At 37.7% G+C, this 13,569-nt stretch overlaps 1 protein-coding gene across 3 annotated transcripts; it reads right to left on the bottom strand.

Moving 5' to 3' along the window:
* Positions 1–298: 298 nt before the first annotated feature.
* LOC122065064 (inositol transporter 1-like) lies at positions 299–10,989 on the bottom strand. 3 transcript variants are annotated; one of them, XM_042628857.1, is made up of 7 exons: positions 10,024–10,162; positions 8,682–8,750; positions 6,421–6,491; positions 5,714–6,049; positions 2,192–2,299; positions 1,912–2,100; positions 299–1,213 (listed from the first exon to the last, which is right to left on the bottom strand). In XM_042628857.1, the coding sequence occupies exons 4-7, from the start codon at positions 6,032–6,034 to the stop codon at positions 533–535; spliced, it is 1,299 nt and encodes a 432-aa protein (XP_042484791.1). In that variant the 5' UTR covers positions 6,035–6,049; positions 6,421–6,491; positions 8,682–8,750; positions 10,024–10,162; the 3' UTR covers positions 299–532. The 3 variants fall into 3 exon arrangements, with proteins under 3 accessions (XP_042484791.1, XP_042484790.1, XP_042484788.1); XM_042628856.1 differs by lacking the exon at positions 8,682–8,750 and having other exon boundaries at positions 10,024–10,989; XM_042628854.1 differs by lacking the exon at positions 8,682–8,750 and having other exon boundaries at positions 6,421–6,503; positions 10,024–10,989.
* Between the last annotated feature and the right edge of the window lie 2,580 nt (positions 10,990–13,569).

A 13,569-nucleotide genomic window follows, 5' to 3' on the forward strand; every position in this document is an offset into this window, starting at 1 on the left:
ATTTCACAGAGACTAACCATGGCAAGGAAGGGGTAGGAAGGAACAAGAAAACTTGGAGATCACAACACAACAGAGGGTTGAATGCTGTGTTCAGGGAAAGACGAAACAATATACTCATAACTGGTTGGAACACGGATATAATTAGTTTTACTTCAGAGTCTAAGTTAATATGCTATGAGCGCACTTAACCTCATCTCTAGTATAGGTGGGAGCAGTTTCTGGATTCCTAATGTTTAGTTTTGCTTACGATCTCTACCAATTTCATTTCCTCAATCCAAACAAAATCAAGAATAAGAGATTTGTGGAGCCAAAAATGATTCAATATAACTAAATTCAGTTCCAGATTCTTTGGCAGAAGCCAAAATTTAACTACAATATAGGACTCCAATACAAGGCTTTGGGCTTGCCCGGCAAGAAGAAACAAAGCCAGCTTCCCCATGCCCCTTATATTTCACTCTATTCTTCATTCACAGAACAGTCTACAAGATATACCACTAAGCACAGAAGGAAAATGAAATGTATATTTGTACCTTCATACTTCGTTCCTCTCAAGGAGGCCTTCACTCCCATACCCACTTCCCCTTGCCTTCTCCTTGAACATTCTCTCCACCTGCTCAAAGCTCAACCCCTTAGTTTCTGGCACAAAAATGAGCACAAACAAGAAGGCAGCCACAGCAATCCCACCAAGAATCAGAAATGTTCCAGCAGTTCCCACAGCCCCAGCCAGTGAAAGGAATGTCTGGGCCACAATCAGGTTTGAGACCCAATTTACAGTAGCCGACATGCCACCACATATCCCTCGATAGGCTTCTGGATAGATCTCTGAGTTCACAGTCCATGGAACGGGCCCCATGCCTGGTGAGAAGGAAGCAATGTAGAGTGCCAAGCCAAGGATCGCTAACCACCCATACCCAGTTTCACAGCTGCCATACAGACTCTCACAAAGCCCCAACGCTAAACCAGAGGACTGCAAGAAGAAAGCTCCAGAGAGGATGCCAAGGGATACAATCACACCTGTTAAACTCGAGAGAGCCAACAGGCGCCTCCCACAACGGTCAATCAGGTAAATGCCAACAATCGTTCCAAGAGCATTCATGCCAGCAACAATGAGAGATAGGAGCAAGGCCAACTGGTTAGACTTAAATCCAGCCATCTGGACTATCGTAGGGCTGTAGTACATGACCGTGTTGATCCCAGTGAACTGCTGAAATGCCTGCAGACAAATATCATAATCACTATTTAGTTTTTTAATCGACACCTGCACATGAATAAATAAATAATAGTGCAACAATTGAACTACTTTATAACTTGCCAAGGGCACTGAGAATTCCCATCAGAAGCCCTGTGCAAAATCCATCAACATAACCATTACAATGACCCAACAAAATCTGGAACGATGCAACCAGAGGGGGTTGTCAAGGATTTTAAACTCAGAATTGGGGGGTCAAATCAGTCCCTGTCGATTCTAGATTTCGGTCCCAAAATCCCTGGAATTGGTCCCTCAGATCTGAAACACAGTAATACGGTGCTTAAAAAAAACCCTAGAATCGACCTCCCTGGAACGTTTGGAATCAGGATCGATCATGGCCGATTTGACCGATCTGATTCCGATTTTTGAAACCTTGGGGGTCGTCGAAATCCTAACAAAATGCCACACTATCCTCCCTACTCATGCATCCAATTTTAAGTTCTTTCCATGAGAAAGATAAACAAGCTAGATTATTGGGGAAGGAAATAAAACAGCACAGGAAAAATTTGCACCAATCCATCATAATACCCTTTCCAAGCTTTGAATTTTTAGCCAAAGTAATTAAGAACAGCATAAAAACAATACATTGTGAAGTGGAATTGTCATTTTGAAAATTTCAGCAATCAACAGAATTTTAGGTGTTATCCATCATTCGGTTTTACCTGGAGTCCAGCCCCAGCAAGAAACGCAATTCTGATCTCCTTGGTTTTGAAAACATCCCGGTATCTGCCAGAACTTTTTGACTGGAAAATGTCTTGCTCTGATGCCATAGTGAGCAGGCCTACCTCCTCCTCTAAACGGTTGGGATCATAGATTTTGGAAAGCACATTAATAGCTTTGGATCTTTCATTCTGCACATTGTAGAGAATGTTCACATTTGTTAGATGTACAGTCAAACATCAGAAGAACAGAGAGTGGAATAAGACATTAGGTACTTCATACCTTCAGGTAAAGCCAGCGAGGGGACTCGGGCAAACACAGCATAAGAAAGAACTGAATAACAGCTGGTAGACCGGCAACTCCAAGCATCCAGCGCCATGTTCCAGGGACCTGTTGAACCACAAATTTTGTTAGCAATTATGATTCAGACGTTACAAGCAATGGAAAGGTATCTAGAAAGATTAGTAAGATATTTCTGTATTGATCATTCTCCACATGTTTTTAAAATAATACCAAATTCAAAATGTATCTGAAAAAAATTTAATTTGTGTTTCTTAGTTCCATTCTATATAGGTATCCTCTTTCTTCCCCTTTTTCATAATTATTGCATTACCGTCAAATTTTTATTGTCAAACTGTTTATTCAAAAGGAGATAAAAGTGTGACCATATACACCACCCACGTCCTTCACTTCCTCTTTCAAAGTAATTGCCTTGCTTTTTTACCACTACAGGGACTTCTCTAAGACTTGCAGATCCTTTTGACAACATCAATCGGTAAACAGATCTTTGAAGATGTTAAGGAAGTTCTTATATTCCAAATACAAAGAATCAAAGAGTTTTCCCTGTAATGCGGATAGAACTCTGATATCCCATGCTTTCTTCTTCTATTGATAAATGCTTTGTCTCAACACCAGCATGTAAAAAACTGCATCCAATCACTTATGCAGACCACTTTTTTTTTTTTCTATTTGGATGTCGAACTGTTGAACTCTCTTCCAGAACTTTATCCTTTCAACTAAATGAAATTGAGTTTTCTAATATAACATTATTACTACAAAACAGACTGATATGCAGAGCATGTCCAGCAAAGTGATATAAATACTGCTGTTGATTGTAGCCATTGGTATCTCTGGGGCATCGGACCCAGGAGCTACACCTCTCTCCGGACATGTTTCTATAACAGAATGGTTTGCTTATGCAAAACTCCTTTTTGTTTCTTGTCAAAGCACTGGTTAGGGATAAAGAGCCCACATCCAACAAAACTTTATATGTAGCAAGTTTCCTAATGCTACTACTAGGGAAGGACATTCACTACCTTGTGAGAAATTCCCTTGCAGCCCTCTATTAACAATGTTGCAGCTCTATGTTACTCCAATCATCCACTCTTCCACTTTATTATCATTTCTCCTTGTCGACTGTCAGACCTAGTAATTTTAAATAAACTTGTTGCATCAACAAACCAACTATTTGTCAATTGTTAATGCTACCTACATCACAAGACAACTGTCAATCTACAGATAATTTAATGCATTCCTTCATCCCCAGTTTTGCATTTCAAAAGGCATCCCAGCCTTTCCAGGATAGTTTTCAAGGCACAGCCTGGATGCTGCCTGGGCATCCAGGCTCTTTCTTGGGTCCAAGGCAATAGTATGCTTTGTTGACACTTCATGAGTTTACGTCGATTTATGTTTATTGCTTTGTTTTTTTGATGAATATGTTTATATTATTTCCTATGCTTTGGTTATTATATGTCGGTTTTCTCATATTAGGTCATTCATTACTAACATAATTACATCATATTACATTGGTATGGCTTTACGTTGCAAATAAGCAGACAAACATAAACTTATCATTGCTATATTACATATTCATAAACTGCATCACTAGGTCTCCTTGTCGCCCAGGAAACCCTCCAACACCTTCGATCACCTAGTCGCCCTGACAACTATGCATTCCAGTAATCATCAGGATCAAGTTTGGAACTAACTCTCAGCCTTTTGTAAAGTACTTTCCTGCCTAAAAAAACACAAGCTAATTTATGTGTAATCCTCATAAATTATAGTAGCTTGATGTTGGTAAGTGAGTTAATGAACATGATGGTCAAAGCGCTAGTTTCTAACAGAGTAAAACGCACACCAGCTCCAAAAATCCCCTTATATCTATTTCAGTTCAGCCAACGGAGTACAACAACTCAGAACATGGAAGTCGACATTCTATATTAATGTACAATAAATTATGTACAGAAACTATAAATGTTTCTCGCTAGTGGTTTGCCAATACTTGCGAGAGTTCCAATCCTTTCTTGGCAGTCAAATCACTTTCTTTTCCTTTTGTGACAAGTAAACTTAGCACTGAAATTACTTTATTTCCATCTATGACCATTAGACAAGTCTACTAATTAAGATGGGTGAGATAATCATTCAAAAGTGGCCCAGCGATACTTAACATGAAACACAAGTAAGCAATATACCAAAGAAGATAGCTGAATGGGAGAGGGAGACGGAAGTGAAAATACAACTACTATCATAAATTTGCAACAATCTAGTAATTTTTGTATGTTATATAAAGACACATGCCAAATTTGAAAGATAGAACAAAAGGAGAGTTTCCCTTTAGTAACGATGCTCATCGCCAAAACTTAAAATGCAAACCCCAAATTCTATCTTGATGCTGCCTCCTCAAACTGCAAAAGAAACAACCTTTCATGCCCACAAATATACAGAGAGTGGAAAACACAAAAGGCAAGTTCTCTTCCAACAATTAAGACAATCAATCCTGAAAATATTGAACTTGCAAATGAAAACCTAAAAAGTGGAAGAATTTTTACCTATACATGTAGAATTCTCAAACAATTAGTAAATATGTACCAGTTACAATACTAATAATAAGAATAAAAATAAGAATATAATAAAGTAATAATCGATGTCAAGAAAATAAGTTTCTCATGGCAAGAAAGATCAAGTCAAAAAAAGGCTCATAGTTTTTTCTTCTCTCTCCTGTTATTCCCCCCCCCCCCCAAAAAAAAAAATCTATTGATCAACTCAAAATCCTGATAAAGCTTAGCAAGCTAAACCTGTCCACTAGTAAAAAAAAAAAAATTATAAAAGTGAAAGTTGGCTTATAAATCTATTTCTGAATACAATGGATTTTGTCCGAAATTATCAATAACAAGTTAAGTCTTTCCCATTGAATGAAATTTCCAAAAGATTCATCAATCAATCAATAATGTAGATCACAAGTATTTCTCTTTCAATTTACCTTTTTTCTTTTTTCTTTTTTCTTTTTTCGGGGGCAGTGAGGGGGATGGGATCTCTGTTTATAAGATGCTTCCAATGAAGTTCTCCACCCGTGATAAAGTAGGATTTTGTTCGATCAAATTAGGCATTAACTCTCCCTTTTTCTAGCAAAATTTAGGTGTGGAACAGATATTAATATCCTAACAAAAGTTTTTATTCCTGATCATGCTCATTTATTTTAGTTCTTTGTGATGTTTCATGCAGCAAATTTTCTACATAAATTAGTGATTCTGCAAGAATTGAATTAATTTTCTAGGGGATTTTTTTTTACAAGTGCAGAATATATTCCCATAACAGCAAAAATGACTAGGAAGTAAACTTTATAATTGATCGAAGATAAAGTTAGGACCAGTACTGCCTTACTTTCACAGAATATGCTTTTGCCAATAACCTAATCCAAGAAAACAACACGTGAAACATTTTGAAAATTTTTCATGACCAGAGCTAAAACTCTCTAAATTACTTTAGAAAGAAATATCATGTATTTTATGCATAGTTATTACCAACCTCAGTGAAAGCAAGATTCACAAGGTACGAAAGGAACTGTCCACCAGTAATCATAAGCACATTCGTGCCCACTAGTCCTCCCCTTATTTCAGTCGGAGCCGACTCTGCAATATAAACAGGAGCAGTGACAGATGCTACACCAATTCCCAAGCCAACCAGAAGTCGCCCAGCTATAAGAACATATGGATCTGGAGCTGCGGCCATGACAACTGACCCAATTGCAAAAATCACATCAGCAAACATAGTGGCTTTTTTACGTCCATACTCATCATTCATCCACCCTCCTGCAGCAGCTCCAATAATTGCTCCAACTAATGCCATGCTAACAATTGTTTCCTGCCAAGATAATAGTTATTCATTAACACCACAACAAAGACAAATAACTATTTCAAAGATTGGTAACAGATCATCAAGATCATCCAATATAGAAAGATATTGGTGCAGTATCATATGATCCGGGACTGCAACATGAGTACAGGGCCAATCCAAATTATATCAACAGTTTTTTTTTTTTTTTTTTTTTTTTTTTTTGGATTGCCAGATCACACAATCCAGATCAGTATCATCCAGGAATCATCCAGACTATGAGACCATCATCCTTGGTATAAATCGAAAATATGAACTTTTATATTCCAAAAAAATTTTTTTTCCTTGACGCAAAGATAAATATAAATAAATAATAAGGACAAGAACTCTAGAGATGATACCTGTAAAAACTTATTATGATTAACCACCACAAAATCATCTCGAATATATAGAAGTGCCCCTGAAATAACACCTGCAAACAGCACTTCACCATGTAATGTATAGCCTTTAAAACAACCAAAGAAACAGTAAACATAAACCAAATCCTAATGAAATGCACAGTTGCATACTAATTATGGAGTCTGTATTAAAGCTAAACGTCTTAATCAAAGTATATCTGGGAAAAGGGTGAAGATAATGGCATCAGTATTCAGGACACATATTCCTAGATATTCCTGTTAAGAAATGAATAGTATTTGGTAATGGTTTAAGAATCACCCACGATCTCTCATTAGTTTCCCATTTTTAGCATTATAAAACCAGCAGTATGACAAAAAAGGAAAGATAATAATAGACAAAAAGGAATACATCATCTGAAATTGGAAGAAATTATGACATCAAGATGAAAATGTACCCAAGCCCTCCACCTAACCAGCTATATAGTTTTCTCTTGGCTCTGCCCACACCATTTTCAAGAATAAATATATTTCTTCACGTGAACAATAACAGAAATTTCATCATAAAAAGAAAAGGCTTACAAGAAAGAATAAAATAGAAACCAAAAGCAACAAAAAGAAAACAGTATAAGTACAGCCTGTCATGCACACGACTTGACCCTTTTAAAAGTAATCCTCTCTTAAATTGGCCATTTATTGCTCATCTTGGTATCCATATTAATGAGGCATTCAAGCATGATGCCCAAGGCTTGATCCTATTAAACTAACAACCCTATGGATACATCATGGGATTACCCAATGATCATAACAATTCACCCCAACCACCACATTCCTAAGCCTAAGATGTGCCATCTCTGGATAGTTATTACTGAAATAATCTAGAGCTAAAGAATCCATCCTCGCACTGGTCCTGTATGCAAAGTATTGCCTCCAGCTGCCCTAAACCATTGAAGATCCAATGTGTATGAGCAAGCACACATCAAATTAAATTTCACAGGACCTGGAGACTAGGGGACCACCTGGCAGTATAAAGGACAACGAGACAGCTTATTCTGGTGTATGAAACCTCATAGAAATCTCTAAATACCATATCCACAGAATGTGATCAAAAGGTCTAGTGGCAAGAACCCAGGAAGCCACTTGTTCAATAATCAACTTATATAACTACTTCTCCAGGGAGGTTTAAACTTATCTTGTCCCCAGTGCTACATACAGCTTCCAGTATCTTGCTAATACAAAAGAATTTTAGTCTCTTGCTAAAGGAAAAACACCATCAACTCCACACGAAAATCCAAATTCCTCTCTCTAACCACCATATCCACAGGAATGTGATCAAAAGGTCTAGTGGCAAGAACCCAGGAAGCCACTTATTCAAGAATCACCTTATATAACAACTTCTCCGAGGAGGTTTAAACTTATCTTGTCCCCAATGCTACATACAGCTTCCAGTATCTTGGTAATACAAAAGAACTTTAGTCTCTTCCTAAAGGAAAAACACCATCAACTCCATATGAAAGTCCATATTCCTCTCACTAACCACTAAATTCTGAAGAACACGAAATGGTTTCATATAGAGGGCAGACCTTGGCACAACAGTAGGGTTGCTCCATTGTGAAAGTGGTCATCGGTTCAAGTCGGGAAACAGCCTCTTCGCAAAGCGAGGATAACGCTGCATACATTATGAGTTTATGACCCTTTCCAGAACCCACAGTGGCAGGAGCCTCATTCACTGGGTACGCTCTTTTTATGAAATGGTTTCACATACTAAAAGCATTAACCAAAGCCACAATAGAGGAATAATTATTTCTTTCATTCTCTGACACATGATGTGATTATGTGAACACGGTGGGAAATAGTCTAATTAACAGCTTCATGGCATGTTAATCTAGACTTGGTTAATTGAAGTCATATTCCCAATTAATGATGCATAACATGCACTATATAGGTATAAGCTCACAATATGCAAAAATTGTTAGGGGAAAAGCAAATCAATAATTGAAAGTATGGCCTGCATCATAAAATTAATAATTGAGGGGTAAACAGTTGTACTAGTTTCTTTTTTCTATCCAAATTTTGATCCCTGCTATGTCCCAAATATACAATAAATTTCCTCCAAGTCCAGCATGCATGTAGATTAAACAATCAAGCACCGTCAGAAACCTCCCATATGCAGATCACAAAGACTAAGTAATTTACAAGATGACAAGAATGATAAATGAATTGGAACTATGCAACAACAAGGTAATATACAAATGTAAATGGCAAACCTCAAGATAGTTCGCACATCCACTAGCCGTTCTTAGAACCACTACAAATCTGGACTTTTAGAAATTGAGCTGCCAAACACCCAGTTAATTTTCATGGCCAGTACATCATAAATATCAGCCACAAATAAAGTTAGGGTGAAGGAAATAATTCATTGCAGTGTAGACGTACAGGCAGAAAGCTAAGGTGATGCAAATACCTAATGCCACTACATAACTGGGGATTTACCAATTGTCCTGTGAATTAACCAGTTAACACATGTGGCCAATAAGTTACAGAAATACAATTCATAGAGCTAGGAAATCACATATACTGTGTAGACAAGGACATGTGAAGTCAAGTTGCTCACAACTGGAAAACCTACACATTCCGACATGTTCACAGTCAACTCACAACATAAAAGCACGGATACAAGTCTCGTGATCAGACTGGGCAGATTGGCTAATCTGGATAGGGCAGATTAGCTTCAGCTAGCACGGTTCCAGCCATAATAGCTGTCACCACCGATCTTCCCTCAAAAGATTGGCCAATATCAGATCAGATCAGGGTTGGCAGTTTCCAATTCAACCTCCAACACTCAAGACTTAAATCCTTGCAGAAATGAGAAAACATATAGTACAGATCCACGAAGATATGAAGCATAAATAAATAGAGAGACAGCCCAGATGAACAGACATGCTGTGTGAACAAAATTTAGATAACAGCAAATAAAAAACAAACCATAATAGCAAATTAAGACTTATTCTCAATGAACATTTCAGAATGGCAGAATATGTCAGCCTTTGCCGATGCCTGATGTTGCAATTTTCTTAAGAAGAATACTCAAGAATCAAAAGAAACGCACAGGAAGATACCGTCACAAAGACACAAGTCATACAAATCATACAAATGCTAGGGGTTTGGAATTCACACAAAAAAAAAAAGGGGGGAACTTCCTTAGTTTTTTAAAATCAGTTATAAAAACCAAATGAGAAAACAAAATTAGAATTCATGGACACTTTCAATTGACTCGAAGAAACACAACACATTAGATTGTTCAGATCACCTGGCTAGGCTATTCAGTAAGAAAATAAAATGAGAGACCATTGAATCCTTCAACTGAAGCCCAACACTGTTTTCTTAGTTTCTATAATCCCCAGGTCCAGTGTACTGGTTTGTGCACTCGTCTTTCCTTAAAAGTTCGACTAACTTCATTACCAAAGAAATCTGATTTTGTAGTTAATAACTTCACATGAAAATTCATCAAATTTGAATTCTAGAGTTAACAGCCTAAAAATCAATCATACACCATAGAATAATATCAGTACCTGCAATGAACTAAGCACACATAAGAAAATTTATTACCTGTATCATATCCAAACAACAATCCCCCAATACCAGCAGTGAGAGTCAATCCGAGTAAATAACGGTTGCTGAAATACGAAACCTTGCCCTCTTGGACTGAATCCAAGTAACCAGAGCTTCCTGGAGAGGCCTCGATCGTCATCGTGACAGAATCTTAACCTCACCCCAGTTCCCAAAATCCACAAAAGAAACCTCTAAAAAACCTATGAGTCCAAACCCAACCAAACAAAGGAACTAAAACTTTCAAAATCTGTCTATGATTCCTCGTAAAACCGAAAGACACGAAGGCGATGCTAATAACTACAACAAAACTGCCGATTACCAGAGTCGACAAGAGCAATTCCAGTTAACTTTCAAACGCCCAGATTCAGAGACCTTTAAAATGGAACAATGGCGAATAAAAAAAAAATATATGGGGGACCAGTGACCAGTGACCTTTAAGTCGTTCCTGCACCGACCACACCCAACTGAGATTGAATTGCCCAAACCAGAAACCGCAAAACTCGGAAAACGCCTCAACAACCCCGAACAACCCTAAAAATCCTCCACAGAAAATCTAACGAAAACCCTGAATTTAAAGACAACCCAACAAAGAAAACAGAGATCCGTTACTGGACCTACAAACAATCCCCTACAGAACTCGAATGTCCAACATGGAGCAGAAGGATCAAGGCCTGAAACAAACCGAAACGATCAACCCCCTCCAGTAGATCCAACAAACCGAACCCTGGACGCGTTAATTAACACTGTAGAGCGAAAACCGTAGAGGTTGGAGATAATTAACTCTGTAGATGATTAGAGAGAAGATCAGTTTGAAGAATAAAAAAAAGAGAGAAAAGTAGCTTTGCTTTATTGAATGCTTCAATGAGAAACTTGTGGGTGAGACAAAGGGAGAGAAGCGTACGAGCAGAAGAGAAAGAAGTGGTTGGGAGTTGGGACTCGAGAGGAGGGAGACCAGAACAAGTGGAAAAGAAGAGAACTAGAGGTCTTTCTTTATACTATAGAGAAGAGTGACAATGCCTAAGTCACGCATTTCGCGCTAGTTGATCGCTGCCGTTGAAATGGGTTCACTTTTCATGCGTGTTGGTTCCGATTTACCTAACTGCGCGTGTGCAATTGATCTTGGGTTTGCCCTTTACAGGGAATTCATCCACCGTGGCCTGTCGAGACGGTATATACACAATAGGGTGGACCGGGGGTGAGGGGTAGAGAGCGCGATCGTCCATTGTTCACCCGTGGGTGAAGGAAAACTTTGTCGTTAAATAAGATTTATCTATTCTTATCTTAAGTATATTTTCCTTGGGGAAGATATAGGTATATTAGCGTATTATCTAGGAATTACGAATGCTAGCATGATATTAGCTGTAGGATTTGACCAACTTAAATTAAACCATTGGATGGAGAAAAGATATATAAACTTTCAATCCACTGTTGCTACACATTTCCTCTCCCCTTTTCCCACTACCCTTTGCAACTGACCGGTGACCAGTGACCAGTGATCAGCTTCCAGCTTATTCACATTGAAATCAGCATTGATCATTTGACCGCCTTACACCGATTCTCTCCAATGAATGATCGGTTTTTGATCCATTTTAATCACATTATCATTCTTCTTCTTTCTCCTCCAAATCAGCCATAGAGCAAGAGACAAGATTAGAGAAAGAGGGATCCAGAGAGAAAGGAATTGTTCTTCATCGTCTCCCCCTTTTTCGTTCGATTTTGTGGTTTATCTTCTCACCCCTTCTTCTATAGTAGATGAAATTCAAGTTTTTACAATGAGTATTTCTCTGTTTTTACCTACTTTGTCTTTTCCCCTTTCCTTTCTTTTCTTCAGGTTCTTGCTTACCAAGATTTTTTAGCTTTCTCTATCTATGGCTTTGTCAGTCACTCTGAGAGTTCAAAGCAGAAATGCGAAGAGGTGTACATCCGACTACGTTCCTACATGAATTTCAGGCGAAGAATCACCAAATTGTGTCTGAGTCGAATCACTGCTCTGTATGGCCTTCATACCAAGAGAAAAGAGGCAACTTACATGGAAATTACTGGAAAGAGTATCCACCTTCAGCGATGCTGGCAGATTTTCGATATCAGCTACATAATTATCGGAAACTGTCTTTTGCCAATTTAATTTTGATCCTTGTCTTGATCTTAGACGATAAATCTTTTGAGGAACCAAAAATTTTGAGGATTTCTTTTATTTTTTGTCAAAACCCATCTCAAATTTTACTTATTTTCTTTCTTTTACAATGGGTTTTTGGGGATCTGCCCCTTGGACTTGCGAAGATGATGACACATCGGAAAAGAAGAAGAAGAACAAGAAGAAGAATAAGTAAAACACCGGTTTGGGGATCGACAGCAGCCGCAGGGACGATTTCAGTTCCTGCAAAGAAGAGGAAGAAAGGAGGGAGTGGGAGCCAGAGGAGTAGATGGAGACGTAGACGAAAGCCAGTTCAGGTACGATGATGACGTCTTCGGAGGAAACACCGATGACGGTGACAGTCACGGTGACGGAGACGGAGATAGTAAGGGAGAGAATCATAGATAGATTAGATACACACTATATTTAATCAATGGTATAAATCTGATCTATCTAATCTAACGGCCAATAGATGCTAACATTCCTAATACTTTTGTATCTCGCTAGCATTCCTTTCTTTTTCCCATTTTTCCTTTATTTCATACAAAAAAAAAAAATTACCAAATTCCCAATAAAGTGAAGGATTAAGAACGTATTTAATTACATAAATCTGTTAAGTTTATTTCCAGTGAAACATGATTTCAAAATTTTTGAGTGTGGATCAGTTTTGGTACGATTTGATCCACATAAGGACTTTTCTGTGGCGGATTCCATCCGTGTGGATTAGGTTCTTATATGAGAATATGATCCCATATGGGTGGATATGAATCGTATGAAAATGATTCTCGGTGAGAACCTAATCCGCTCTCCTCAACATCTTTCTCTCTCACTACAACAAAAAAGGGTGAATAACCGTAGATTTTTCTGTAGTAAAAATTCTAAAAATCCATTGCGGATTTACTACAGTTTTCTATCCATAGCTAACAATTCCATTGCTATGACTGTAGTTGTGGATTTTTCACCACGTGAAAATGGTACTTTATAGTTGCATATTTTTTCTGCAACAAATCTATAACTGCGGATTTTAGTTACAGAATTTTACGCCCCAAAATTTATAACTGCAATTTTGAAGTGACAGATTTTTTGTGCAACAAATTCTATGGACTTTTGAACCCAAAATTTGTTACTACGTATTGTAGTGACGAATATTTTGTGCAATAAAATCTATAGTTGTAGTAAATACAACAATCGCGGATATTACTTTGTGCATCAAAGTCTATAATTGCAGATTTTTGTTTAGCGAAGTCTATAATTTTAGATTTTAGTTGTGGGTTTGTTAATTGTAAAATTTGTAGGAACAATTTTTAACTACCGATAAAAGCTTATAACTATATATTTTTATACATGTATCTTGAACCCACAAGATCCATTCATTACGTAATACATCTAAAATAAAAAATTATTCAATA

Source organism: Macadamia integrifolia, unplaced genomic scaffold, assembly GCF_013358625.1.
Source record: "Macadamia integrifolia cultivar HAES 741 unplaced genomic scaffold, SCU_Mint_v3 scaffold187, whole genome shotgun sequence".
In the NCBI taxonomy this organism is placed as follows: domain Eukaryota; kingdom Viridiplantae; phylum Streptophyta; class Magnoliopsida; order Proteales; family Proteaceae; genus Macadamia; species Macadamia integrifolia.